Source organism: Chlorocebus sabaeus, chromosome 21 (genome assembly GCF_047675955.1).
Source record: "Chlorocebus sabaeus isolate Y175 chromosome 21, mChlSab1.0.hap1, whole genome shotgun sequence".
NCBI lineage: Eukaryota > Metazoa > Chordata > Mammalia > Primates > Cercopithecidae > Chlorocebus > Chlorocebus sabaeus.
The window spans coordinates 103,554,074-103,581,542 of NC_132924.1; the positions used below are offsets into that span (position 1 = coordinate 103,554,074).

Below are 27,469 nucleotides of genomic sequence, written 5' to 3' on the forward strand. Positions count from 1 at the left end.
TTTTCCTTACTTTTTTTATTATTATACTTTAAGTTCTAGGGCACATGTGCACAACGTGCAGATTTGTTAGATATGTATACATGTGCCATGTTGGTGTGCTGCACCCATTAACTTGTCATTTACATTAGATATGTCTCCTAATGCTATCCCTTCCCCCTTCCCCCACCGCACGACAGGCCCCAGTGTGTGATGTTCCCCTTCCTGTGTCCAAGTGTTCTCAGTGTTCAATTCCTACCTATGAGTGGGAATATGCGGTGTTTGGTTTCTTGTCCTAGTGATAGTTTGCTGAGAATGATGGTTTCCAGCTTCATCCATGTCCCTACAAAGGACATGAACTCATCCTTTTTTATGGCTGCATAGTATTCCATGGTATATATGTGCCACATTTTCTTAATCCAGTCTATCATTGATGGACATTTGAGTTGGTTCCAAGTCTTTGCTATTGTGAATAGTGCCGCAATAAACAAAACGTGTGCATGAGGCAACCTAATTTTTTAAATGGGCAAAGATTTTAAATAGGCATCTCTCCAAAGAAGATATGGAGATTGGCAATAAACACATGAAAAGATGTTCAACATCACTGGTCACTAGGGAAATGCAAATCAAAACCCACAATTAGATTCACACAACCTCTTTACACCTACTAGGGTGGGTATAATAAAAAAGACAATGACAAGTGTTGGTGAGGATGTGGAGAAACTGGACTCTCAAACACTGCTGATAAAAATGTAAAATGGTGTAGCCCAAAAACAGTTTGGTAGGCCTTCAAAAAGCTAAACACAGAGTTATATTATGATCTATCAGTTCTACTCCTAGGTATGTACCCAAAAGAACTGAAATGTATTGTCACATAAAAAATTACACATGACCATTTATAGCAGCATTATTCATTAATAGCCAAAAAATGGAAAAAATGGATATCAGCCAAATGTCCCTCAATAGATAAATGGATAAATAAAATATGGTATATTGATACAATGTAATATTATTCAACCATAAAGAGAAGTACTGATACTTCTACAATATAAATGAATCTTGAAAACATTATACTAAATGAAAGAAGCCAGAAACAAAAGGCCAAATATTGTGTGATTCCATTTATATGAGATGTCCAGAACAGGAAAATCCAAGACAAAAAATGGATTTGTATTTTCCAGAGAGGGAAAAGGAGAATGCAGAGTGACTGTTAATGGGTTGGCTTTCTCTGTGAGGTGATGAAAATGTCTGGTGGTTACATAGTTTTGTGAATATACTAAAAATTAACTGTATACGTTTAAAAGGTGAGTTTTATGGTTTATGAGTTACATCTCAAAAGTTATAAACTGGGAAATTCTCAAGGGAATATAAAATAGAATTTAAGTGAAGAAAAGCTATAAGCAAAAACAAGGGTGAAATCTTACAAGAAAATACTAAATGAACAAAACAAGATGCAATTCTCTTGAGTACGCCCACACTCCCTTTTCTTGAGTGTGCACTTTTTGCTTTGAAATAAAATCTCTGTATTTTCACTATTTTCTGACTCATCCTTGAATTCCTTCTCATGATGGTGTCAAGAGTCTGGACACCGGCTGGGGCTGAGGTCCCATCAGCATTTGGGGACCCCCCTCCAGCCTACCAGTATCATCTTTATGGCCATCCAGCCCAGAGCATCATCAACCACATTAGAACCACCAGCAGTTGGTAAGACCCACTGGGGCCTTAACTGGAGTCTTCCTGCTACTCTGTAACTCTGGAGTTACTGCTACTTTCTTCCTTGTTCCCACAGCCTGACTCCGCCGCAGCTGCTGGAAAACGCAGTTCACCCTGACAGTGACAAACGGAGGTGGGAAGGCTCTGACCTACACCTGAGCTCTGAGGTGCCACAGTCCTCCTGGACAAGAGGCTAATGAGAGGTGGGTAAAATCCCATGTCCCAGTGCTGGACAGCTGCCAAGGAGCATGATGACTTTTTCCTGGGAAGTCTTCTGTTCTCCCAAGGGACCAGTTGCGCTAAGACACTGACCTTGGTTGGGAACTGTTTTCCCTTTCCCATCTTTCTTTAAACCCTGCTTTTGCGGTTTTCTCTTCTCATGCTTCTTCCTCATACTTCACACAAAAGTTTAGTGAACTCTGGACACAGCAAAATAGGTCTGCTGGAATGCCAACTCTAGGCCTATTGTTCTTAAGGGGGCCCTTCAAGGTCACTATTAATTGGCTATGCTGAATTATCTCTACTCCCAAGTTTTACTTGGTAATAAACATTCAGATGGATTTTGGCAGGCTCGCTGCTTTCAAATTAAGTCCACACTTTTCCTACTCAACCTTGAAAGCAAAGCCCCAGGGGGCATGGATGCCTGGGCAACACTAGGGCTCCAGGGACACCTGGACACCAAGGCAGCCAGCCAAAGGAACAGGGACGACTGTCTCCCTGGCCTGGCAATGGAAGTGGTGTCAAGTTGGACACTGGCTGGGGCTGAGGTCCCACTGGCATTTGGGGACTCCCCTGCAGCCCACCAGTATCATCTTTATGGCCACCTAGCCCAGAGCATCGGCAGCCATGTTAGAACGACCAGCTCATTCACCTGGCATTTTGTAAACGCTGGAACTAGTCCCTCTGTGAGGGAACTATACTGTTCTGTTCTCTTTCAGGTTGTGCCGAGGACAAGTCAAGGCTATGGGTAACTCTCTTTTAGAAAATGGGGTGCAATGGCTAGAGACTGGGATCCTAAAATGCAATACCATCTTGGAATTAAATCTTTTTTGTAAACATCAGAAGTGGAATGAAATAGCGTAAGTATTAATACAAGCCTTTACGGCTCTTTATCAGAATCTTGAACCTCGCAGGAATTGCTGCCTTTGTTATGCTCACACCCCTTTAGGGGAACCAAACGGGACACCAGATACCCTGCATGATCCCCCTTTTGGGAAACATACCCTCAGTTACCCTCAGACTCCTGCTAGTCCATCTCCTTACCAACCTTCATACCCTTCTCTCCAGAAGGAGCAGAGCCCGGCTGGGGTTGCCCACAGTACATTTCCTACCTTCTTGATCATTCTAAGTTATGTCCACTTAGGGAGGTGGCCAGCGGGGGTGCTGGGACTATCTGGGTACGTATACCTTTTTCAATGTCTGATCTAGCCTACTGCAGACAGAGGTTGAGCCAATTTTCAGAGGACCTAACTAAAGTTATGGAGGGGTTTTGGCCTCTCTCACTCTCATTTGAGTTAACTTGGGGACATATTCATATTACCTTGTCCATGTGTTGTACCCCTGAGGAAAAGCAGTGTATTTGGGCACAGGTCCAGGCTTATACTGACAACTTGTTGGCTTGGGACCCCGAACAATATACTATGGAGGCCACGTCTGTGCCTAACAGTGGCCCTAACTGGAACTATCAACAGGGCCAGACTTATCTAAGAAAAAAAAAAAAAATCACATGGTGACTTGTTTAGTGAAAGGAATGAAAAAAATGTACTACTAAGCCTGTGAGCTATGATAAAATAAGGGAAAGAACTCAAAGAAAAGATGAAAACCCTGCTGTGTTCCAGGGAAGGCTTGTGAAGGCCCTAAAAGAATATATACTAACACTGACCCCAGTATTGATGCTGGCCAAATTTTTCTAAGGACATACTTTATTAGTCTATCAGCATCTGACATCAGGAGGAACATGAGGAGGAAAGCGCAGAAATTAGCTTTGGGATCCCAAATGCCTATTAATCAAATGTGTGATGTCGCATTTAGGGTTTTCAATAACAGGGACAGGGCTGAAGAGGCTGAAAGGACCCAGCATGGCAAACAATGGGACAGACAGTAGGCCCAAATGACACCCAGGGGATTCTTTGCCCAAGGACCAAACAGCCCTAACAGCAAACCTGTAGGTAATAGTTGCTGCTTCTAGCGTAGGAAGCTGGGATATTAGAGCAAGGGTTGGTTCATGGTATAAGATCTCAAGGACGCTTTTTTTAATTTTTATTTTTTGTATCCCTCTGCACACCGACTCTCAATATTTGTTTGCTTTTGAGTGGACTAATCCTGAAACTATTATTAACCAGCAGTACACCTGCACAGTACTGCCTCAGGGCTTTAGGGATAGCCCTTACTTGTTCAGCAATGCCTTGGCATGAGAATTAAGGGAGCTAGAGCTAGAAAGGGGAGCTGTACTCCAATATGTGGATGACATCCTTATATATAGTTCCACTAAAGAGAACTCAGATAAGAATGCCATTCAAGTCCTAAACTTCCTGGGAGAAAGAAGATTATCAGGTCTCTCCATCTAAGGCCCAGATTTCTAAAACAGAAATAAAGTATCTGGGGTACGTCCTAAGCCCAGGAAACCGGATCTTGTCTGTGAAACAAAAGGAGGCTATCTTAAAGATGAGACCTTCGCCGGGCGCGGTGGCTCAAGCCTGTAATCCCAGCACTTTGGGAGGCTGAGACGGGCGGATCACGAGGTCAGGAGATCGAGACCATCCTGGCTAACACGGTGAAACCCCGTCTCTACTAAAAATACAAAAAAATAGCCGGGCGAGGTGGCGGGCACCTGTAGTCCCAGCTACTCCGGAGGCTGAGGCAGGAGAATGGCGGGAACCCGGGAGGCGGAGCTTGCAGTGAGCTGAGATCCGGCCACTGCACTCCAGTCCGGGCTACAGAGCAAGACTCCATCTCAAAAAAAAAAAAAAAAAAAAAAAAAAGATGAGACCTTCACAAATGAAGAAGCAACTCATAACTTTCCCAGGCATGGAACGATTTGGATCCCAGGATTTCAGCTCATTACTAAGCCATTGCATGAGGTCCTAACTGGGCCAAAGCATCAACTGCTTGGAGGAACTTTCACTGTAATAAACCCCATCTTCGGTTCTTATACTAACAGTTCAGTATTAGCTGAACTACAAGTTCGAAAGATGTACCAACAGGCTATCAGCTAAATAATTTCAATAACTCTACCATTCAAGCCATCTGGGACCCCATCAAAGGATACCTACCTAGTATGACATGTTTCCTACCTTTCCTAGGACTTCCAGTAGCCATCCTCTTATTACTTGTTTTTAGTCCTTGCTTGTTTAACCTCTTTGTAAAGTTATGTCTTTTAGGTTGCAACAGCTCCACGTCAAAATGACGGTCATGCAAGGATTCCAAGCAATCCCTGCCTCAGATGCAGACTCTTCTGATGACCCACCCTTGGGACCCTTAGAGCAGGCTGCCAGAGGTTTCCATGCTGGTATCAGGCAGGGCCAACGCCCCCAAATCAGCAGGAAGCAGATATAGGAAACTGTCCTCCCCCCTCATCAACCAACCCTTAAGAATAAGGGATGGAAGTCTCTGACGGGGATAAAATGAGATAGGAATAATACTGGGTGGTCACCTGAGAATAGAAAACTCCAGGCAGCAGTTTCACATGCTAGAGGCTATGGGCTGATAAGTCTCTGAAAAACAGCATGTGAACCATGCTGGCTAAGACCAACCAGACCCAATATGGAACTGGATTTGACCTAGTTTTCACCTAGGACCTCATTATATGCTCATTAGCATATTGAGTCACACACCCAGTGGCGCCGTAACAGTTCCAAGAACACCCGCATTGGGTACGAGTGGGTGGCACTACAGTTCAGAGATATCTCTACCTTTTCCTAGAGATTTTCGTAAATATTCTACCCCTTAACCAGTTAAAGCAACCCACAAAGGTAGCAGCCCCAAACCCCCTTGTATGGAACGCTTTCTTGAGTATGCCCATACTCCCCTTTCTTGAGTTTGTACATTCTCTATACTTTCACTAGAAAAAGAAAAGAAGGGGGGCGGAGCAAGATGGCCGAATAGGAACAGCTCCAGTCTCCAACTCCCAGTGCAAGCGACACAGAAGACCGGTGATTTCTGCATTTTCAACTGAGGTACTGGGTTCATCTCACTGGGGAGTGCCGGACGATCGGTGCTGGTCAGCTGCTGCAGCCCGACCAGCGAGAGCTGAAGCAGGGCGAGGCATTGCCTCAGCTAGGAAGCGCAAGGGGGAAGGGAATCCCTTTTCCTAGCCAGGGGAACTGAGACACACAACACCTGGAAAATCGGGTAACTCCCACCCCAATACTGCGCTTTAAGCAAACAGGCACACCAGGAGATCATATCCCACACCTGGCCAGGAGGGTCCCACACCCACGGAGCCTCCCTCATTGCTAGCACAGCAGTCTGTGATCTACCTGCAAGGCAGCAGGGAGGCTGGGGGAGGGGCGCCCGCCATTGCTGAGGCTTAAGTAGGTAAACAAAGCTGCTGGGAAGCTCGAATTGGGTGGAGCTCACAGCAGCTCAAGGAAACCTGCCTGTCTCTGTAGACTCCACCTCTGGGGACAGGGCACAGTAAACAATAACAAACGAAGCAGAAACCTCTGCAGACGCAAACGACTCTGTCTGACACCTTTGAAGAGAGCAGTGGATCTCCCAACACGGAGGTTGAGATCTGAGAAGGGACAGACTCCCTGCTCAAGTGGGTCCCTGACCTCTGAGTAGCCTAACAGAGAGACATCCCCCACTAGGGGAAGTCTGACACCCCACACCTCACAGGGTGGAGTACACCCCTGAGAGGAAGCTTCCAAAGCAAGAATCAGATAGGTACACTCGCTGTTCAGAAATATTCTATCTTCTGCAGCCTCTGCTGCTGATACCCAGGCAAACAGGGTCTGGAGTGGACCTCAAGCAATCTCCAACAGACCTACAGCTGAGGGTCCTGACTGTTAGAAGGAAAACTATCAAACAGGAAGGACACCTACACCAAAACCCCATCAGTACATCACCATTTTCAAAGACCAGAGGAAGATAAAACCACAAAGATGGGGAAAAAGCAGGGCAGAAAAGCTGGAAATTCAAAAAATAAGAGTGCATCTCCCCCGGCAAAGGAGCGCAGCTCATCGCCAGCAATGGATCAAAGCTGGACGGAGAATGACTTTGACGAGATGAGAGAAGAAGGCTTCAGTCCATCAAATTTCTCAGAGCTAAAGGAGGAATTACGTACCCAGCGCAAAGAAACTAAAAATCTTGAAAAAAAAGTGGAAGAATTGATGGCTAGAGTAATTAATGCAGAGAAGGTCATAAACGAAATGAAAGAGATGAAAACCATGACACGAGAAATACGTGACAAATGCACAAGCTTCAGTAACCGACTCGATCAACTGGAAGAAAGAGTATCAGTGATTGAGGATCAAATGAATGAAATGAAGCGAGAAGAGAAACCAAAAGAAAAAAGAAGAAAAAGAAATGAACAAAGCCTGCAAGAAGTATGGGATTATGTAAAAAGACCAAATCTACGTCTGATTGGGGTGCCTGAAAGTGACGGGGAAAATGGAACCAAGTTGGAAAACACTCTTCAGGATATCATCCAGGAGAACTTCCCCAACCTAGTAGGGCAGGCCAACATTCAAATCCAGGAAATACAGAGAACGCCACAAAGATACTCCTCGAGAAGAGCAACTCCAAGACACATAATTGCCAGATTCACCAAAGTTGAAATGAAGGAAAAAATCTTAAGGGCAGCCAGAGAGAAAGGTCAGGTTACCCACAAAGGGAAGCCCATCAGACTAACAGCAGATCTCTCTGCAGAAACTCTCCAAGCCAGAAGAGAGTGGGGGCCAATATTCAACATTCTTAAAGAAAAGAATTTTAAACCCAGAATTTCATATCCAGCCAAACTAAGTTTCATAAGTGAAGGAGAAATAAAATCCTTTACAGATAAGCAAATGCTTAGAGATTTTGTCACCACTAGGCCTGCCTTACAAGAGACCCTGAAGGAAGCACTAAACATGGAAAGGAACAACCGGTACCAGCCATTGCAAAAACATGCCAAAATGTAAAGACCATCGAGGCTAGGAAGAAACTGCATCAACTAACGAGCAAAATAACCAGTTAATATCATAATGGCAGGATCAAGTTCACACATAACAATCTTAACCTTAAATGTAAATGGACTAAATGCTCCAATTAAAAGACACAGACTGGCAAACTGGATAAAGAGTCAAGACCCATCAGTCTGCTGTATTCAGGAGACCCAACTCACATGCAGAGACATACATAGGCTCAAAATAAAGGGATGGAGGAAGATTTACCAAGCAAATGGAAAACAAAAAAAAGCAGGGGTTGCAATACTAGTCTCTGATAAAACAGACTTTAAACCATCAAAGATCAAAAGAGACAAAGGCGGCCATTACATAATGGTAAAGGGATCAATTCAACAGGAAGAGCTAACTATCCTAAATATATATGCACCCAATACAGGAGCACCCAGATTCATAAAGCAAGTCCTTAGAGACTTACAAAGAGACTTAGACTCCCATACAATAATAATGGGAGACTTCAACACTCCACTGTCAACATTAGACAGATCAACGAGACAGAAAGTTAACAAGGATATCCAGGAATTGAACTCATCTCTGCAGCAAGCAGACCTAATAGACATCTATAGAACTCTCCACCCCAAATCAACAGAATATACATTCTTCTCAGCACCACATCGTACTTACTCCAAAATTGACCACGTAATTGGAAGTAAAGCACTCCTCAGCAAATGTACAAGAACAGAAATTATAACAAACTGTCTCTCAGACCACAGTGCAATCAAACTAGAACTCAGGACTAAGAAACTCAATCAAAACCGCTCAACTACATGGAAAATGAACAACCTGCTCCTGAATGACTACTGGGTACATAACGAAATGAAGGCAGAAATAAAGATGTTCTTTGAAACCAATGAGAACAAAGATACAACATACCAGAATCTCTGGGACACATTTAAAGCAGTGTGTAGAGGGAAATTTATAGCACTAAATGCCCACAAGAGAAAGCAGGAAAGATCTAAAATTGACACTCTAACATCTCAATTAAAAGAATTAGAGAAGCAAGAGCAAACACATTCGAAAGCTAGCAGAAGGCAAGAAATAACTAAGATCAGAGCAGAACTGAGGGAGATAGAGACACAAAAAACCCTCCAAAAAATCAATGAATCCAGGAGTTGGTTTTTTGAAAAGATCAACAAAATTGACAGACCGCTAGCAAGACTAATAAAGAAGAAAAGAGAGAAGAATCAAATCGACGCAATTAAAAATGATAAAGGGGATATCACCACCGACCCCACAGAAATTCAAACTACCATCAGAGAATACTATAAACACCTCTATGCAAATAAACTGGAAAGTCTAGAAGAAATGGATAATTTCCTGGACACTTACACTCTTCCAAGACTAAACTAGGAAGAAGTTGAATCCCTGAATAGACCAATAGCAGGCTCTGAAATTGAGGCAATAATTAATAGCCTACCAACCAAAAAAAGTCCAGGACCAGATGGATTCACAGCTGAATTCTACCAGAGGTACAAGGAGGAGTTGGTACCATTCCTTCTGAAACTATTCCAATCAATAGAAAAAGAGGGAATCCTCCCTAACTCATTTTATGAGGCCAACACCATCCTGATACCAAAGCCTGGCAGAGACACAACAAAAAAAGAGAATTTTAGACCAACATCCCTGATGAACATCGATGCAAAAATCCTCAATAAAATACTGGCAAACCGGATTCAGCAACACATCAAAAAGCTTATCCACCATGATCAAGTGGGCTTCATCCCTGGGATGCAAGGCTGGTTCAACATTCGCAAATCAATAAACATAATCCAGCATATAAACAGAACCAAAGACAAGAACCACATCATTATCTCAATAGATGCAGAAAAGGCTTTTGACAAAATTCAACAGCCCTTCATGCTAAAAACGCTCAATAAATTCGGTATTGATGGAACGTACCTCAAAATAATAAGAGCTATTTATGACAAATCCACAGCCAATATCATACTGAATGGGCAAAAACTGGAAAAATTCCCTTTGAAAACTGGCACAAGACAGGGATGCCCTCTCTCACCACTCCTATTCAACATAGTGTTGGAAGTTCTGGCTAGGGCAATTAGGCAAGAGAAAGAAATCAAGGGTATTCAGTTAGGAAAAGAAGAAGTCAAATTGTCCCTGTTTGCAGATGACATGATTGTATATTTAGAAAACCCCATTGTCTCAGCCCAAAATCTCCTTAAGCTGATAAGCAACTTCAGCAAAGTCTCAGGATACAAAATTAATGTGCAAAAATCACAAGCATTCTTATACACCAGTAACAGACAAACAGAGAGCCAAATCAGGAATGAACTTCCATTCACAATTGCTTCAAAGAGAATAAAATACCTAGGAGTCCAACTTACAAGGGATGTAAAGGACCTCTTCAAGGAGAACTACAAACCACTGCTCAGTGAAATAAAAGAGGACACAAACAAATGGAAGAACATACCATGCTCATGGATAGGAAGAATCAATATCGTGAAAATGGCCATACTGCCCAAGGTAATTTATAGATTCAATGCCATCCCCATCAAGCTACCAATGAGTTTCTTCACAGAATTGGAAAAAACTGCTTTAAAGTTCATATGGAACCAAAAAAGAGCCCACATCTCCAAGACAATCCTAAGTCAAAAGAACAAAGCCGGAGGCATCACGCTACCTGACTTCAAACTATACTACAAGGCTACAGTAACCAAAACAGCATGGTACTGGTACCAAAACAGAGATATAGACCAATGGAACAGAATAGAGTCCTCAGAAATAATACCACACATCTACAGCCATCTGATCTTTGACAAACCTGAGAGAAACAAGAAATGGGGAAAGGATTCCCTATTTAATAAATGGTGCTGGGAAAATTGGCTAGCCATAAGTAGAAAGCTGAAACTGGATCCTTTCCTTACTCCTTATACAAAAATTAATTCAAGATGGATTAGAGACTTAAATGTTAGACCTAATACCATAAAAGTCCTAGAGGAAAACCTAGGTAGTACCATTCAGGACATAGGCATGGGCAAAGACTTCATGTCTAAAACACCAAAAGCAACGGCAGCAAAAGCCAAAATTGACAAATGGGATCTCATTAAACTAAAGAGCTTCTGCAGAGCAAAAGAAACTACCATCAGAGTGAACAGGCAACCTACAGAATGGGAGAAAATTTTTGCAATCTACTCATCTGACAAAGGGCTAATATCCAGAACCTACAAAGAACTCAAACAAATTTACAAGAAAAAAACAAACCACCCCATCAAAAAGTGGGCAAAGGATATGAACAGACAGTTCTCAAAAGAAGACATTCATACAGCCAACAGACACATGAAAAAATGCTCATCATCACTGGCCATCAGAGAAATGCAAATCAAAACCACAATGAGATACCATCTCACATCAGTTAGAATGGTGATCATTAAAAAGTCAGGAAACAACAGGTGCTGGAGAGGATGTGGAGAAATAGGAACACTTTTACACTGCTGGTGGGATTGTAAACTAGTTCAACCATTATGGAAAACAGTATGGCGATTCCTCAAGGATCTAGAACTAGATGTACCATATGACCCAGCCATCCCATTACTGGGTGTATACCCAAAGGATTATAAATAATGCTGCTATAAAGACACATGCACACGTATGTTTATTGCGGCACTATTCACAATAGCAAAGACTTGGAATCAACCCAAATGTCCATCAGTGACAGATTGGATTAAGAAAATGTGGCACATATACACCATGGAATACTATGCAGTCATAAAAAAGGATGAGTTTGTGTCCTTTGTAGGAACATGGATGCAGCTGGAAACCATCATTCTTAGCAAACTATCACAAGAACAGAAAACCAAACACCGCATGTTCTCACTCATAGGTGGGAACTGAACAATGAGATCACTTGGACTCGGGAAGGGGAACATCACACACCGGGGCCTATCATGGGGAGGGGGGAGAGGGGAGGGATTGCATTGGGAGTTATACCTGATGTAAATGACGAGTTGATGGGTGCAGCACACCAACATGGCACAAGTATACATATGTAACAAACCTGCACGTTATGCACATGTACCCTACAACTTAAAGTATAATAATAATAAATAAATTTAAAAAAATAAATAAATAAAAAATAAAATAGAAACTTGGAAAAAAAAAAAAGAAAAAGAAAAAGAAAAGAAGACACAAAATGTAACATGATTCTATTGACAGAACGTTCAAAACAAAGCAAAACTAAACTTTACTGTTTAGGGATGCATACCCAGGTAAAAATTTGACATGAAATTAGGATAGTAATTTTCTCTGGGGGTAAATAATCATGATCAAGGAGGATACATAAAGCATTTCTGGGGTACAAAGAAATGTGCTACTTCCTAATGCATGTGGTCATTATAAGGGCATTTCATAGCAACTGTATATAATGGTCACACAACTATTATGTTTTATGCAGTTTTCTCTAAGTACAGTTTTCAATTTAAAATTTTAGAAAGAATTAATACTATATTCTCTCTCAGATGCAGGGTTCTAAATAGGAGGTCAATTTTGTTATCAGTAACATACAAATCACTTGCAGTCTTACATTTTTTTTTTAAATTATTATTATTATACTTTAAGTTCTAGGGTACATGTGCATAACGTGCAGGTTTGTTACATATGTATACTTGTGCCATGTTGGTGTGCTGCACCCATCAACTCGTCAGCACCCATCAACTCGTCATTTACATCAGGTATAACTCCCAATGCAATCCCTCCCCCCTCCCCCCTCCCCATGATAGGCCCCTGTGTGTGATGTCCCCCTTCCCGAGTCCAAGTGATCTCATTGTTCAGTTCCCACCTATGAGTGAGAACATGCGGTGTTTGGTTTTCTGTTCTTGTGATAGTTTGCTATGCAGTCTTACATTTTTATACTTCATTTCTCAGTTTCTGAGATAGTTGTGCTGAAGTCTCCATGAAGAAATCAAGGGGACTTAGTTTCCTATATTAAGATTTTGCTTTGCATATTTTGAAACTATATATTGTTAATATTAAGTGTATATAAGTTCATTCCTGTTATTTTTTTTAGACCATTACTTTTGTCAAAATATAAAATTCCATTTTGTCATTTTTACTTATTTATTTATTTTTTGAGACAGAGACTCTTGTCGCTCAGGCTGGAGTGTTGTGGCACAATCTTGGCTCACTGCAACCTCCGCCTCCCAGGTTCAAGAGATTCTCGTGCCTTAGCCTCCCAAGTAGCTGGGACTACAGGCACATGCCACCACGCGCCTGGCTAATTTTTGGTATTTTCAGTAGAGACAGGGTTTTTTCATGTTGCCCAGGCTGCTCTCAAACCCCTGCACTCAGGAAATCCACCCAACTTTACCTCCCAAAGTTCTAGGATTACAGGCGTGAGCCACCACGCCTGGCCCATTTTGTCATTTTTAGTGCTCTACACACTAAAATACCTATTCTGGCTTACATTAATATTGTTACATGGCATTTTTTGTGTGTGAGTATATAGTTAGTATATATTTTTTATGTATTTATTTTAAATGTTTCCTGTCATTTTGTTTATAAGTGTCTTTTATAAAGGCATAAAGGTCTCTTGTTTCCTTTTATTTACCCAATCTGAGCCTCTTTTAACATGTAAATTAATTCATTATGATAACTGTTATATTTTGTGTTCTAGCCAGCCTCCAAGATGGCCCCCAAAATATCCACTTCTAAAATTCCACATCCTTGTGTAGACATTATATATACACCAGAGTTTGTGTGACCAAAGGATACACGAGAGGTGATGGCCTGTCACTTTTGAGATTCAGTTATAAAACACTGCAACTTTCATATCAGGCTTGCTCTCTCTCTCAATTCCCTCGCTTTGGGAGAAGCCAGCTGCCATGCTGTGAGAACATTCAGGCAGAAAAAAAGCTCATCATCACTGGTCATTAGACAAATGCAAATCAAAATCACAATGAGATACCATCTCACGCCACTCAGAATGGCGATCATTAAAAAGTCAGGAAACAACAGATGCTGGAGAGGATGTGAAGAAACAGGAATGCTTTTACACTGCTGGTGGGAGTATAAATTAGTTCAACCATTTTGGAAAACAGTGTGACAATTCCTCAAAAATCTAGAACCAGAAATACCATTTCACCAAGCAATCCCATTACTGGGTATATACCCAAACCATTCTACCATAAAGACACACGCACACATATGTTTACTGTGGCACTATTCACAATAGCAAAGACTTGGAACCAACCCAAATGCCCATCAATGATAGACTGGGTAAAGAAAATGTGGCACATATACACCATGGAATACCATGCAGCCATAAAAAAAGGATGAGTTCATGTCCTTTGCAGGGACATGGATGAAACTGGAAACCATCATTCTCAGCAAACTAATGCAAGAACAGAAAACCAAACACCGCACATATTCTCACTCATAAGTGGGAGTTGAACAATGAGAACCCATGGACACAGGGAGAGGAACATCATACACCAGGGCCTGTCGGTGGGTGGGAAGCTAGGGGAGGGACAGCATTAGGAGCAATACCTAATGTAGATGACAGGTTGATGGGTGCGGCAAACCACTATGGCACATGTATACCTATGTAACAAAACTGCACGTTCTACACATTCTGCACATGTACCCCAGATAAGAAAGAAAGAAAGAAAGAAAGAAAGAAAGAAAGAAAGAAAGAAAGAAAGAAAGAAAGAAAGAGAGAGAGAGAAAGAAAAGAAAAGAAAAGAAAAGAAAAGAAGGAAAGAAAGAAGGAAAGAAGGAAAGAAGGAAAAAGAAGGAAAGAAAGAAAGAAAGAAAGAAAGAAAGAAAGAAAGAAAGAAAGAAAGAAAGAAAGAAAGAAAGAAAGAAAGAAAGAAAGAAAAGAGAAGAGAAGAGAAAAAGAAAAAGAAAGGCTCTCAAAGTGAAAAACTAAAGCATCTGGCCAACAGCCAGGGAGAAACTGAGGCTTGTCAACAACTATATGAGTAAAATTCTGAGTGGATCTTCCAGGCCCAGGTGACTGCAGGCTTGGCCAACAACTTGATTATAAACTCATACGAAGGAGGGAACTTGAACCAAACTGGACAGATTTTCTCAGATCCCTGACCACAGCAACTGGGAAATAATAAATATTTCTTATAAGCTGTGAATTTTGGGTCCAATATACCACATAGCAAGAGATAACACATACAATTAACACTTACTTCTATCCGATTTCTTTTCGTTGTCTATTTGAAGGTTTTACCTCAATCAATTTTTTCCTTAACAATTTTCAATCAACTTTTCCTCACTCCATTTTTGAAAGCTTTACATTCAATTTACATTGTTCATATAATTAAATATTATATTAGCTATATTTATAATATTACAATAAAGTTTTATATTACCATATTTTCCTCCTAAACAAGATGACAACACATACACACAGCATACTTTTACTTCCATCTAATATCATTTTCCTTTTTTCACTTTTTCTGAAACAGAGTATCACTCTGTTGCCCAGGTTGGAGTGCAGTGGCACAATCTCAGCTGACTGCAACCTCTGCCTCCTGGGTTCAAGCCGTTCTCCTGCTCAGCCTCTGGAATAGCTGGGACTAAAGGCATGCACCATCACATCCAACTAAGTTTTGTATTTTTAGTAGAGACAGGGGTTTCACCATGTTGGCCAGGCTGGCCTTGAACTCCTGACCTCAAGTGGTCCTCCTGCCTCAGCCTCCCAAAGTGCTGGGATTACAGGCATGAGCCACTGCACCCAGCAAACCACTTCCCTTTTTTAAAAAAAAGCCTACAGCATCCGGTATTACCAGATAGTCCCGCATCGAAGTACTAACCAGGCCCAACCTTGCTTAGCTTCCAAGATCAGATGAGATCAGGGTTGGTTAGGGAGGTATGGTCATAAACTAATACCACCTTCTACACCATTATTTATCATGTTGTCATCCTCTGGAATTTCAGAGCTTGTTACTAATTTAAAAAATTTTTTTTTTAAACATCAATTCAGAATTACCAACTTTTATACCCCAAATAAGAACCATCCAACTAAGACACTCTCAAACCCCTGATCTGCAAAAATTATATAATAAATATTTGCTATCCCTTTAATCTGGTGTTAGACGTGACAGTATGAAAGTCGTTAAGTGAATTACTACAAAATTAATGTGCTCCTACCTCAGAGATAATCACTATACTAACTTTCAATACCATACGTTAGTTGTACCTATGTTAGTTAAGTCTAAAATTAACAAAAATGGAACTATATAAAATGTATTCATTTGTGTATGACTTCTTGGTGAGATTTATTTATGTGATTGCATTTAACAGTAATTGTTCATTTCCATTATTGTATACTATTTGACTATATGAATATACCACAATTTATTTTTTGATTCTAGCACTGACAGACATTTGGACTGCTTCCATTTTGCGGCAATTTGGGCATGGTGGCTCACACCTGTAATGGCAGCACTTTGGGAGGCTGAGGCGGGTGGATCACCTGAGGTCAGGAGTTCAAAACCAGCCTGGCCAACATGGTGACACCCCGTCTCTACTTAAAATACAAAAAATTAGCAGGGCGTGGTGGCGTGTGCCTGTAATCCCAGCTACTGGGGAGGCTGAGGCCAGAGAATCACTTGAACCTGGGAAGCAGAGGTTGCAGTGAGCCGAGATGGCACCATTACACTCTGGCCTGGGCAACAGGAGCAAAACTCAGTCTCAAAAAAAAAAATTTTTTTGTGTGTGACAATTATGAATAATAGTACCATAGGCATCTTGTACAGGTGATCCTCAAACAACATGGGATTAACAGTGCCAACCCCCATGTAGTTGCAAATTCACATGTAACTTCTGACTCCCCCAAAACATCACTACTAATAACCTACTATTGATCATCTTGTTAACAAAAATAGGTCATTAACACGTTTTATGTTATATGTAATATATATTGTATTTTCACAATAAAGTAAGCTACTGAAAAGAAAATATTAAGAAAATCATAAGGAAGGGAAGATATATTAACTACTCATTAAGTGAAAGGGGATCATCATAAAGGTCTTCATCCTCATCATCTTACATTGAGTAGGCTGGGGTGGAAGAGGAGGTCTTGATGTCTCAAGGGTGGCAGAGGCGGAAGAAAATCCATGTGTAAGTGGACCTACACAGTTCAAACCCATGTTGTTCAAGGATCAGCTGTATGTCTTTTAACACACAAATGTATGCATTTCTGTTTGGTGACTTATTTGAAGTCAGTTAGGATTGTAATTAGAGGTTTGTGGAATCCACAGGTCAATTTAAGAAGATGTATCTTTACAATATTAAATATTCCATAAATGGTATAATATACCTCATTTACTTAGGTCATACTTTAAATAATATTGTATAATTTTCTGTGTAGAGATATATACAAATTTTAGTAGATACATTCCCAAGGATTTGATTTCAATATAATTATAAATTATACCATCTTTTCAAAATTTTATCTTTTTGATGGGTTGCTGGAATAAGAAATAAAGCAACTTTGGATATTGACCCTTTATCCAGCAACACTGGTAAATTTACATATGAACTTTAATAGATAATGTACAGATTATTTTGCATTTCCTATAATATACAGCCATGTTGTGTGTTATGTCCTCCTTTCAAATTTTTAGGTATTTTATTTTCTTCACTTACTGTACAAAGTAGGCCTTCTAGCAAAATACTGTTTAAAAAATAAAGATAGCAGGCATTTTTGTCTCTCTCATTCACACTCTCAAGGGGAAAGCTTTTAATAGTCCACCAATAAGTACAAAGTTTAGTGGAGTTTTTTTGTGCTGTTGTCAGAATAATCATGTTCCCTTCCAGTGCTGTTTTGCAGAGATTTCAATCATGAATTGTCATTAAATTGTATCAACTGCTTTATTCTGCACCCATTAAGACATTAAGACTCTTCTCTTGTATTTTTAAAATGAGGTATATTATGCTATGTTTTACTGTTAGATCAACCTTATACTATAGAATAAACCCATATTGAGAAATATTTTGACATTATTTCTCCATATATCTTTTTTGCTCCATTCTATCACCTTTCCTTCTGGATTCCAATTACATATGTGTTAGGCCACTTGATCTTATCCCATAGTTCTTTGAGGCTCTTTATTTTCTTTAATATGTTTTCTCTCTGTTCTTCAAATTAGCTACTTTCTATTGCTCTATCTTCAAATTCACTCTCTTTGACTCTCTTATCAGCCATCTCTAATCTGCTGTTAAGTCTATTCAGCAAATTATCCGATTCAGTTATTGTACGTGCTGGGGCAGAATGGCTCCCCAAAGATGTTTATGTCTTCATTCCTAGAACTGATGAGTATGTTACATTACAACAAGGCAAAGGAACTGTGCTGATATGATTAAGATTGTCACCTAAATTACCCAGGTAGGTGCGATCTAATCACATGAGCACTTTAAAACAGATGTGCTGAAAGAGGAGGCAGAAGAAATGTGGCAGAAGGGCAAGTCAGAGAGATTCAAAGTGCAGCTCAACACACCATTGCTGGCTCTGACATGTATGAATCAATAAGCAAGGGACTCAAGAGAGGCCTTCAGTTGCTCACTGAAAGCATGAGAAGGAATACAGGCAACCTCCAGAGGCACAGACTAACCTCCAGCTGAAAGCCAACAAGGAAACAGAGACCTACAACCTACAGTCCCAAGGAAATGAATTTGGCCAACGACTTAAATGAGATTGGAAGTGGATTCTTCCCCAAAGCCTCCAGTAAGCAACAGCACTCCACCAACATCTTCGCTTTAGCCCCATGAGGCCTATATCAGACTTCTAATCTATAGATCTATGAGATAATAAATGGATCTTCTTGTAAGCCATTATATTTAATGGTAATTAGTTATGGCAGCAATAAAAAAAACTAACAGATTTTGGCACCTGTAAGTGAAGTGTTACTGCAACAAATACCTCAAATCATAGAACTGATTGGAATCAGGCACTGGGTGGAAGCTGGGAAGAATTTTGAGGAGCATGATGGATGAAGCCTAGTTTTGAAGAGACTTATAAGAAATCTGATCTTAAGTGATTCACCCACCTCAGCATCCCAAAGTGCTGGGATGTGTATAGTCCCAGCTATTCAGGAGGCTGAGGCATATGAATGGCTTGAACCCAGGAAGCAGAGGTTGTAGTGAGCTGAGACTATGCCACTGTACTCCAATCTGGGCAGCAGAGCAAGACTATATCTAAGAAAGGGAAGGGAAGGGAAGGGAAAAGGGATGGGAAAAAGGAAGGGAAGGGAAGGGAAAAAGGAAGGAAAGGCAAGGGAAAAGGGAAGGGAAGGGAAAAGGGAAGGGAAAAGGAAGGGGAAGGGAAAGGGGAAAGGAAAAGGGAAGGGAAGGGAAGGAAAGGGAAAAGGGAAGGGAAGGGAAAGAAAAAGAAAAGGAAAGGGAAGGAAAAAGGAAAGGAAAGGAAAGGAAAAAGGAAAGGAAAGGAAGAAAAGAAAAGAAAAGAAAAGAAAAGAAAAGAAAAGAAAAGAAAGAAAGAAAGAAAGAAAGAAAGAAAGAAAGAAAGAGAAAGAAAGAAAGAAAGAAAGAGAAAGAAAGAAAGAGAAAGAAAGAAAGAAAGAAAGAAAGAAAGAAAGAAAGAAAGAAAGAAAGAAAGAAAGAAAGAAAAGAAAGGAAGAAAGGAAGAAAGAAAGAAAGAAAGAAAGAAAGAAAGAAAGAAAAAGAAAGAAAGAAAGAAAGAAAGAAAGAAAAGAAAGGAAGAAAGAAAGAAAGAAAGAAAGAAAGAGAAAGAAAGAAAGAAAGAGAAAGAGAAAGAAAGAAAGAAAAGAAAAGAAAAGAAAAGAAAGAAAGAAATCTGGTTTTTAAGGACACTGCTGGTCAGGGCTTATGAATTGCCTACAGAAATCTGGACTTAAAAGATGCTGTAGTGAGGGCTCAGAAGGAAGTGAAAAACATGTTAATGTAAACTTGAGTAAGGTAGATCCTTGTTATTATGTATTGGCAGACAGCTTAGTGAAATTGTGTCCTGTAGTTATTTGTGAAGCAGAACTTGTAAACGATGAAGTTGGATATTTACTTGAAGAAAATTCCAAAAATGAAGATATAACCCAGTTTTATCTTGCTGTTTACAGTAAAATGTGAAATGATAAATTTCACCTATGGAGAGCAACTTTGGCCTGGGTCCCTGAGTTCCAGCCTCCCTGTAATCTTCCCTTTCTGACAGCCTGTCCTATGAATTTTAGATTTGCTTAGCTAGTCCCCAAATTACATAATAAATAAATCTCTACATATTTATATCCTCCAGGTTCTATTTCTCTGGTTGAATCCTGACAGAGTACTTTTAAGCTCCAGAATTTCTACTTAGCTCTTTTTGTAGTTTCCATTTCCCCTGTTCAATCATGATAACTATTTTCCATTAAAGTCATGGACAAGGCTGGGTGCGGTGGTGCACACCTATAATACCAGCACTTTGGGAGGCTGAGGCAGATGGATTGCTTGAGCTGAGGAGTTTGAGACCAGCCTGGGCAACATAGCAAAACCCCATCTCTACAAAAAGTACAAAAATTAGCCAGGTGTGGTGGTGCATTCCTGTAGTCCTAGCTACTTGGGAGGCTGAGGTGAGAGGATTGCCTCAATGTGGAAGGCAGAGGTTGCAGTGAGCCAGGATCATGCCACTGCACTCCATGCTTCGTGACAGAGAGACTCTGTCTGAAATAAATAAATAAATAAATAAATAAATAAATAAAGTCATGGACAAATTTATAATAGATGCTTCAAAGTTTTTGTCTGCTAATTCCAATGTCTAGATCACATTAGGGTCAGTTTCTATTGATTGCTTTTTCTCTTGGCCACTAGTCACATTTTCTAAATTCTTTGTACTGAACTTTTACCATCTATTAAACATTGTAATGATATACTGTAAAGACTCTAGAACTTATGGAGTTTCTGTAGCAAGAAGCTTGGCTGGGATCAAACTCCAAACTTTATTTCCTCCATAGTGAGTTGCAGCTGGATTTCCCATTCAGTTCTTTCATCTTACAACTACTGCTTCCGGCAGGTCTCCTATTCTCCTATATATATGTAGTTCAGTGGTCAGCCAGTGATTCTTGCAGAGTTTAAAATTCATTTTGAGACTCATTCCCTTTATGGCTCCCTCCTTTCCAGGATTTCTACTCTAAGTTTTCAGTTACTCTTCCAACCTCAAACTGTTTTGACCACTCTGTCCAGAAGTTTGGGGAAGGAATATCTTTGTACTAATGACAATCATTATTTGCAGGAGGATTAAGCTGGCCAAGCTACACCATTATTGGAAGGAGGAAGCTCAACTGAATATTTTTAAATATTCCATTTTATCTTCCCTGTTGACATTTAAGATCCATATGTTTCACAAAGATTTTTTGTTAGTTACAATATTCATCAAGAGATTACAATATTCATCCTTATCATAGTGTATCATCAAATAATATACTACTACATGAATGATACAAAAACTTTACAAATGTCCATTTTTCTCCTTCATGCCCTTTATACTACTATTTTCATATATTTCACTTCTACATATATATAAGCCCACAATTTGCTGCTGGTTTTCGTAAAAATTGTATATATTTATAATTTACCTATTTACCTTTTAATTTACCTACATATTTACCCTTTTTCCTGTTCTTCATTCCTCCTGAAGATCCAGGCATCCATCTACTATCATTTCTTTTTAGCTGGAAAAATTTCTTTTAGCATCCTTCATGATGCAGATATGTGGACACAAATCTTTTCAGGTTTTTGTTTTTTCCTGGTTGAAAATGTTTTAATTTCACCTTCATTTGGAAGAATACTTTTAGAGTATAGAACTTTAGATTGACAGTTATTTGTTTCAACAATTTTAAGATGTCCATTATCCTCTAGTATCCATTTTTCTGAAAAGTCAACCATTCTTATTTTTTGTTTCCCTGAATCTAAAGAATCTAATGTGCCTTTTTTTAAAAAAGTGACTTTCAAGCTTTTCTTTCATTCTTTCTCTTTTGGTTTTCAACTTTTTACTTGTGATATATATGACTAGGTTATGATTAGGTGTGGCTTTTATTTATCCTACTTGAGTGTCACTGGCCATCCTGGATTCATTTTGGGTTTGTTGTTGTTATTTTTTGAGATGGGGATCTCACTCTGTCATCCAGGCTGGAGTGCAGTGGTGTCATCTCAGGTCACTGTAACCTCCGCCTCCCTGCCTCCCAGGCTCAACTGGTCCTCCCACCTCAGCCTCCTGAGTAGCTGGGACCACAGGCCTGTGTCACCATGCCTGGCTAATTTTTGTATTTTCTTCTGGTAGAGATGGGGTTTCACCATGTTGCCCAGGCTTGTCTCGAACTCCTGAGCTCAAGCAATCCACCTGCCTCAGCCTCCCAAAGTGCTAGGATTACAGCTGTGAGCCACCGCACCCAGCCCCTTTTATTCATTTTGGAAAATTCTCATCCATTGATATGGGTTGGCTGTGTCCCCACCCAAATCTCATCTTGAATTTCCACGTGTTATGGGAGGGACCCAGTGGGAGGTAACTGAATCATGGGAGCAAGTCCTTCCCATGCTGTTCTCATGATAGTAAGTCTCATAAGATCTGATGGTTTTAAAAATGGGAGTTTCCCTGCACAAGCACTCTCTCTCTTTGCCTGCTGCCATCCATGTAAGATGTGACTTGTTCCTCCTTGCCTTCCACCATGATTGTTAGGCTTCCCCAGCCACGTGGAACTGTAAGTCCATTAAACTTCTTCCTTTTGTAAATTGCCCAGTCTCAGGTATGTCAGCAGCATGAAAATGGACTAATACATCCATTCTTTCTTCAAAGATTTATTCTGCTTCATTCTGTTTCCTTTCCTTGTGAGACTTATTATACAAGTATTAGACTTTTTGATATATTCCCTAGGCTTCAGACGTTCTATTCTTTTCTTTTCTTATTTTTCTCCCTATGCTTCAGTTTGGACAATTTCTACTGACTTGTCTTTAAGTTCTCTAATCTTTTTTCTACTGTGTCCAATCTGCTATTAAGTACTTCAAATAAATTTTTATTTTTGGTATTGTAGTTTTTGGTTCAAGATTTTTTTTCTAGTTTCTATTTATCTATTAAATTCCTTACCCATTTACACATTTTGTCCATCTTTTCCACTCTTTATCAAAAAGATATAACTTACAAAAGTTACAAAAGTTCACTTTACAAAACTCCTTTGGTGTTCACTTTACAAAAGTTGTTTAAAAGTCACTGCCTAGTAATTTCTAAAGTCACTGCCTCCTAATTTCTGTATTTGGGTCATCTGTAAATCAGCTTCTATTGACTGCTTTCTTCCTCTTGTTTATGGGTTACATGTCCCTGCCTCTTTGTGTTTTTTGATTGTTTGCTAGATACTACCTATAAAGGTGCAGTAGAGATTGATGTAAATAATACTTATCATTAGAAAAGTGCAGGTCCTTTTTCATTTTTAGCAGCTAATAGTTGATCTGGGTCAGGACTTTGCTGCAGCTTTAATTAAATTCAGTTATCTGCTATTGACAAATGACCTGAGGAACAAATCAGGCTTCCCTTTTCAGCAGGACATTAGTAGTAGTGGCAGATTCTAGAGATCTTTCTCTGTGTTACAACTCAGTTTCCCAGGCCACATAAGAAATCTTTAGAGTTCAGCCATAAGCCTTTCAGGCTGGGGAAGGGGTCTTCTTTGCTCCCTAGATCCATCCCCAGCTTACTATACCTCAAAAGATCTCTCTTTCCTGCCCTTTCCTAGCCTTCAAAGTTTTTTTGGTAACATATGTGCCTCAGACTTGCAGAATGATCTTGGGCAAATCACTAAATGCAGTACTTCAACATTCTCTTTTATAAAAATAAAAGGGATAGATAGGATAATTCTTAATGTCCCTTCCAACTTTCGTATTTAATTATCTATATATCTTATGATCAATGTATATATTTTTTGTTCAATATCAGTTTGTTAATGTGCTATTAATAATTAAGTACATACACAAGAGTATACATTAAGGTAAAAACAAAAAGTGTGATTTGAAATTCCATAATTTTTTTAAAATATTAAAAACCGTCAAACTCATCTGTAAAGTCAGCACTGCCCAAAAAAAATTCATAAAGGAAATAAACTCTAAGGTACATTAACTTTGCAAATGGAAAATAACCCAAGTTTAGGTGAAGACACTTACCCATCCTCAGTTTCTTTCAGTAAACGACTGGCAATTCGGATCAGCATGCAGTAAGCAAACTGTGACTTGAGACCAGATTTAGTAAACTTATTCAACATCTTGGAAACAGCAAGTCGATCATTCTTTCTAAGGTGATACAGGACTCCCAATGCATGGTACTAAAGAAAACGAAAAAGAAGGCAGCACATGGATTAGAAAGACATCAAAATATTCACACACAAATAGAATCACATGGAACTAGATTAAAGATTTCTTTTAAATACCCAGGTCACATGTACACGAATATCTTTTTCACACTGAACTAAACACAGGCAAGACTAAAAATATTAAGAGTTTCTAATTTACCCCCCAATTCAGACTGGCAGGTATAAAGGAGGTGACATACAATCTGAAGATGGCTCTAGCAGGCTCAACACTGGCTCACACATCCTCAGTACACACGTGCTCAGGCCCAGGGCTTTACTGGTGCTATCTGTCTCTACGAGTGGCTTTACATCATGTGTGGCCACCTTAGTAATTAAAGGATTAATCTAAAGCATGCTACAAGAATGTCATTATCTTGACACTTTGTATAAAACCACATGATCAGAGTCACCAGAACGAGAGTGTTTCCCAAAGGAAAAATGGCTACTCTTGTTTCCTAACAACTAAATGTGCTACCATAGAAGTTATAAACATCAAGAGGGCCTAAACACCCTCTCAAACAAAATGGGGGTACTTTACGTACAATTTCCAGTTAAGAATTTAATCTTGTTCCCCTTAATAAAGAATAACCTGATAAATATGAAAAGAAGCTCTTTTTGACAAAATGGTTTCAAAGTTTCATAAAGTAAAAGTTGCTCCTTATGATTCTTTTAACGTCTATAATCAAGGCCTCAGAACTTGGAATTGAATATCTTTTTATACAAATTATTTTTCAAAGACTGAAATGAGCATCTCAATCTATAATCTTTCCCAAATATCCCTACACAGGGTCATCGAGCTTCTACGAAACACTTGAAGGGCAGTATTCAAATGGCAGTAATCATAATTAGTGAGACTCCTACTTCAGAATATATACTAGTAGCTGCTTAATTTACCTTTAGTTAATGTTTATCTAGGGAATCAATACACTGCCCCTACAATACAGGTTTAAAGAATGCTGATCCTGAGACATAAGCTAATGTGATTCACTGACAGTACCTGGACCATAATATTATCACTTGATGCAGCTTCCTGGGCTTCATTGATCCAGCGCTTAACCACATCATAGCTTATCTTCATCATGTGCTAAATACAGAAAAAAAAAAAAAGAGAATAAATAATGCATGTCACTAGAAGCTTAGAAACATGAGTTAGTTTTCTTGGAAAATCACTAACAGACATTTCCCAAGAGGAAGAAAACTATGTAGCTCTTATTAAGTCTATTTTGTGTCTCTACTCCTGGAGCAACTGATAAACGAGAAGTATTTTTTCCCACACCCGTTACAAAGGTGAGTATATGTTTGTGAGCTGGGAGAGGTATGTAAAAGGAAGTAATGAAAGAGGAAGAACAGGATGGGGATGGACAGTCAACAGAAAGGTGCTTAAATAACATCATCATTATAAGCTTTATTTCCGGGAAACTCCCCTGGAAGACAGACAGTATACAAGTCCTCTGCTTGTGTATTATTCTCTGCTATAAAACTCAGCCAATTATATTCCAGAATCAGGAACTCTTTTTTTTTTTTTTTTTTTTGAGACGGAGTCTCGCTCTGTCGCCCAAGCTGGAGTGCAATGGCCAGATCTCAGCTCACTGCAAGCTCCGCCTCCCGGGTTTACGCCATTCTCCTGCCTCAGCCTCCCGAGTAGCTGGGATTACAGGCGCCCGCCACCTCGCCCGGCTAGTTTTTTTTTTTTGTATATATTTAGTAGAGACGGGGTTTCACCGGGTTAGCCAGGATGGTCTCGATCTCCTGACCTCGTGATCCGCCCGTCTCGGCCTCCCAAAGTGCTGGGATTACAGGCTTGAGCCACCGCGCCCGGCCAGAATCAGGAACTCTTATATTTAGATGTCTTATACATTCACACTATGTAAGTGATGTTAATCAAATGCAATGTGATAGGTTTTAATGTATAAATTGTGTTCTGCTGAAAACCAGAAAGAAAAATATATTACTAAAAAAAAGACCACTTCCTGGGAGGAAATTCAGAAGTGGGACAGGAAACTTTGGATTGAAGCATACACGTAGACAAAGGGCACCAGAAAAAGCAGAGGACAAACAGAGAAGTAGTAGAAGTCATAAAGGCAGGTCATAAAGAAGATTTTAAATGAAAGAAAAGGGCCCTAGGTTTCTTCCCTGTCCCATATCCCACACTTACCCCTCTTTTATTATGTGTACAACGTAACTTTTAGATTTCCAAAACCTTTCAAACATATGAAAATTTTATGTTTTTAATTGCTCAATGATCCTATAGATCAGCAATCTCCAATCTTTCTGGCACCAGGAATTGGTTTTATGGAAGACAATTTTCCCATGGATAGTGGGCAGAGGGATAGTTTTTGGATGAAACTGTTCCACCTCAGATCATCAGGCATTAGTTAGATTCTCATATGAGGCCAGCAACCTAGATCCCTGCATGGGCAGCTCACAATAGGGTTCAAGCTCCTATGAGAATCTAATGCTGCTGCTGATCTGGCAGGAGGCGGAGCTCAGGCCGTCATGCTCGCTTGCCTGCCACTCACTGCCTGCTGCGTAGCCCAGTTTCTAACAGGCCACGGACCAGTACTGGTCTGAAGCCCTGGGGTGGGGACCCCTGCTCTAGATAAAACACACTTGGATAAACTAATAGAGGTATATACATATTTTTAACTGTTTCATTTGTGAGAGAATCCTAGTGATACTTTGTTTTTGCAACTCCAAACTGTACCATGCGTAAGAACTAGGAAGCTGCTTGTTCACTTACCAAGGAAGACACCAGTGCTGAACTGGATACACTGGAAACTTTATCCACAATGGCCTGCTTCATGTATCTTTCAATGGCTTGCAACATTGTTCCCTAATAACATTCAAAAAGAAAAAATTGTTAAGGAAAAACATTTTTATGCAAAATCACTCTTATGCTTCAAAATAATTTTCAAAAACCAATCTTGTATTTGTTTCTGTGCAAATATTTAGAATGCACTGAAAGGATGATAATATAGTAATAATATCCCAAAGCGCAGAACCCAAACAACGAAGTTGAAGCTTTAAGAAAGAACATTAAGCTACACTCCGCCTCAAAAAAAAAAAAAAAAAAAAAAAGAAAGAACATTTTAGATTACATATAAAGAACAATAACTGTTCAACAATGAAATAAACTGTCTCAAAATGGAGAATCACAGTTTGGAGGAAATACAGAAGTAGAGGCTGAACCCATTAGGAAAGTTATAAAGAAATTCCTATATGGAGATAGAGCCTGCTTTTGAAGTTACGAAGATTCCTCTATGTGAAGGGTACATATTACATACAGATCCCAGAAAGTCCTAGAAATCAAATGTAATC

The 27,469-nt window shown here is 39.7% G+C and overlaps 1 protein-coding gene across 2 annotated transcripts in view; it reads right to left on the reverse strand.

Moving 5' to 3' along the window:
* COPG2 (COPI coat complex subunit gamma 2) overlaps positions 1-27,469 on the reverse strand; it is a 168,913-nt gene that overhangs the window by 83,625 nt on the left and 57,819 nt on the right. For both annotated transcript variants that reach the window (XM_007982937.3, XM_007982939.3), the window contains exons 7-9: positions 26,892-26,984; positions 25,149-25,235; positions 23,967-24,124 (exon numbers count right to left, since the gene is read on the reverse strand). In XM_007982937.3, the coding sequence (XP_007981128.1) occupies positions 23,967-24,124; positions 25,149-25,235; positions 26,892-26,984 (338 nt within the window). The remainder of the gene's footprint in view (positions 1-23,966; positions 24,125-25,148; positions 25,236-26,891; positions 26,985-27,469) is intronic.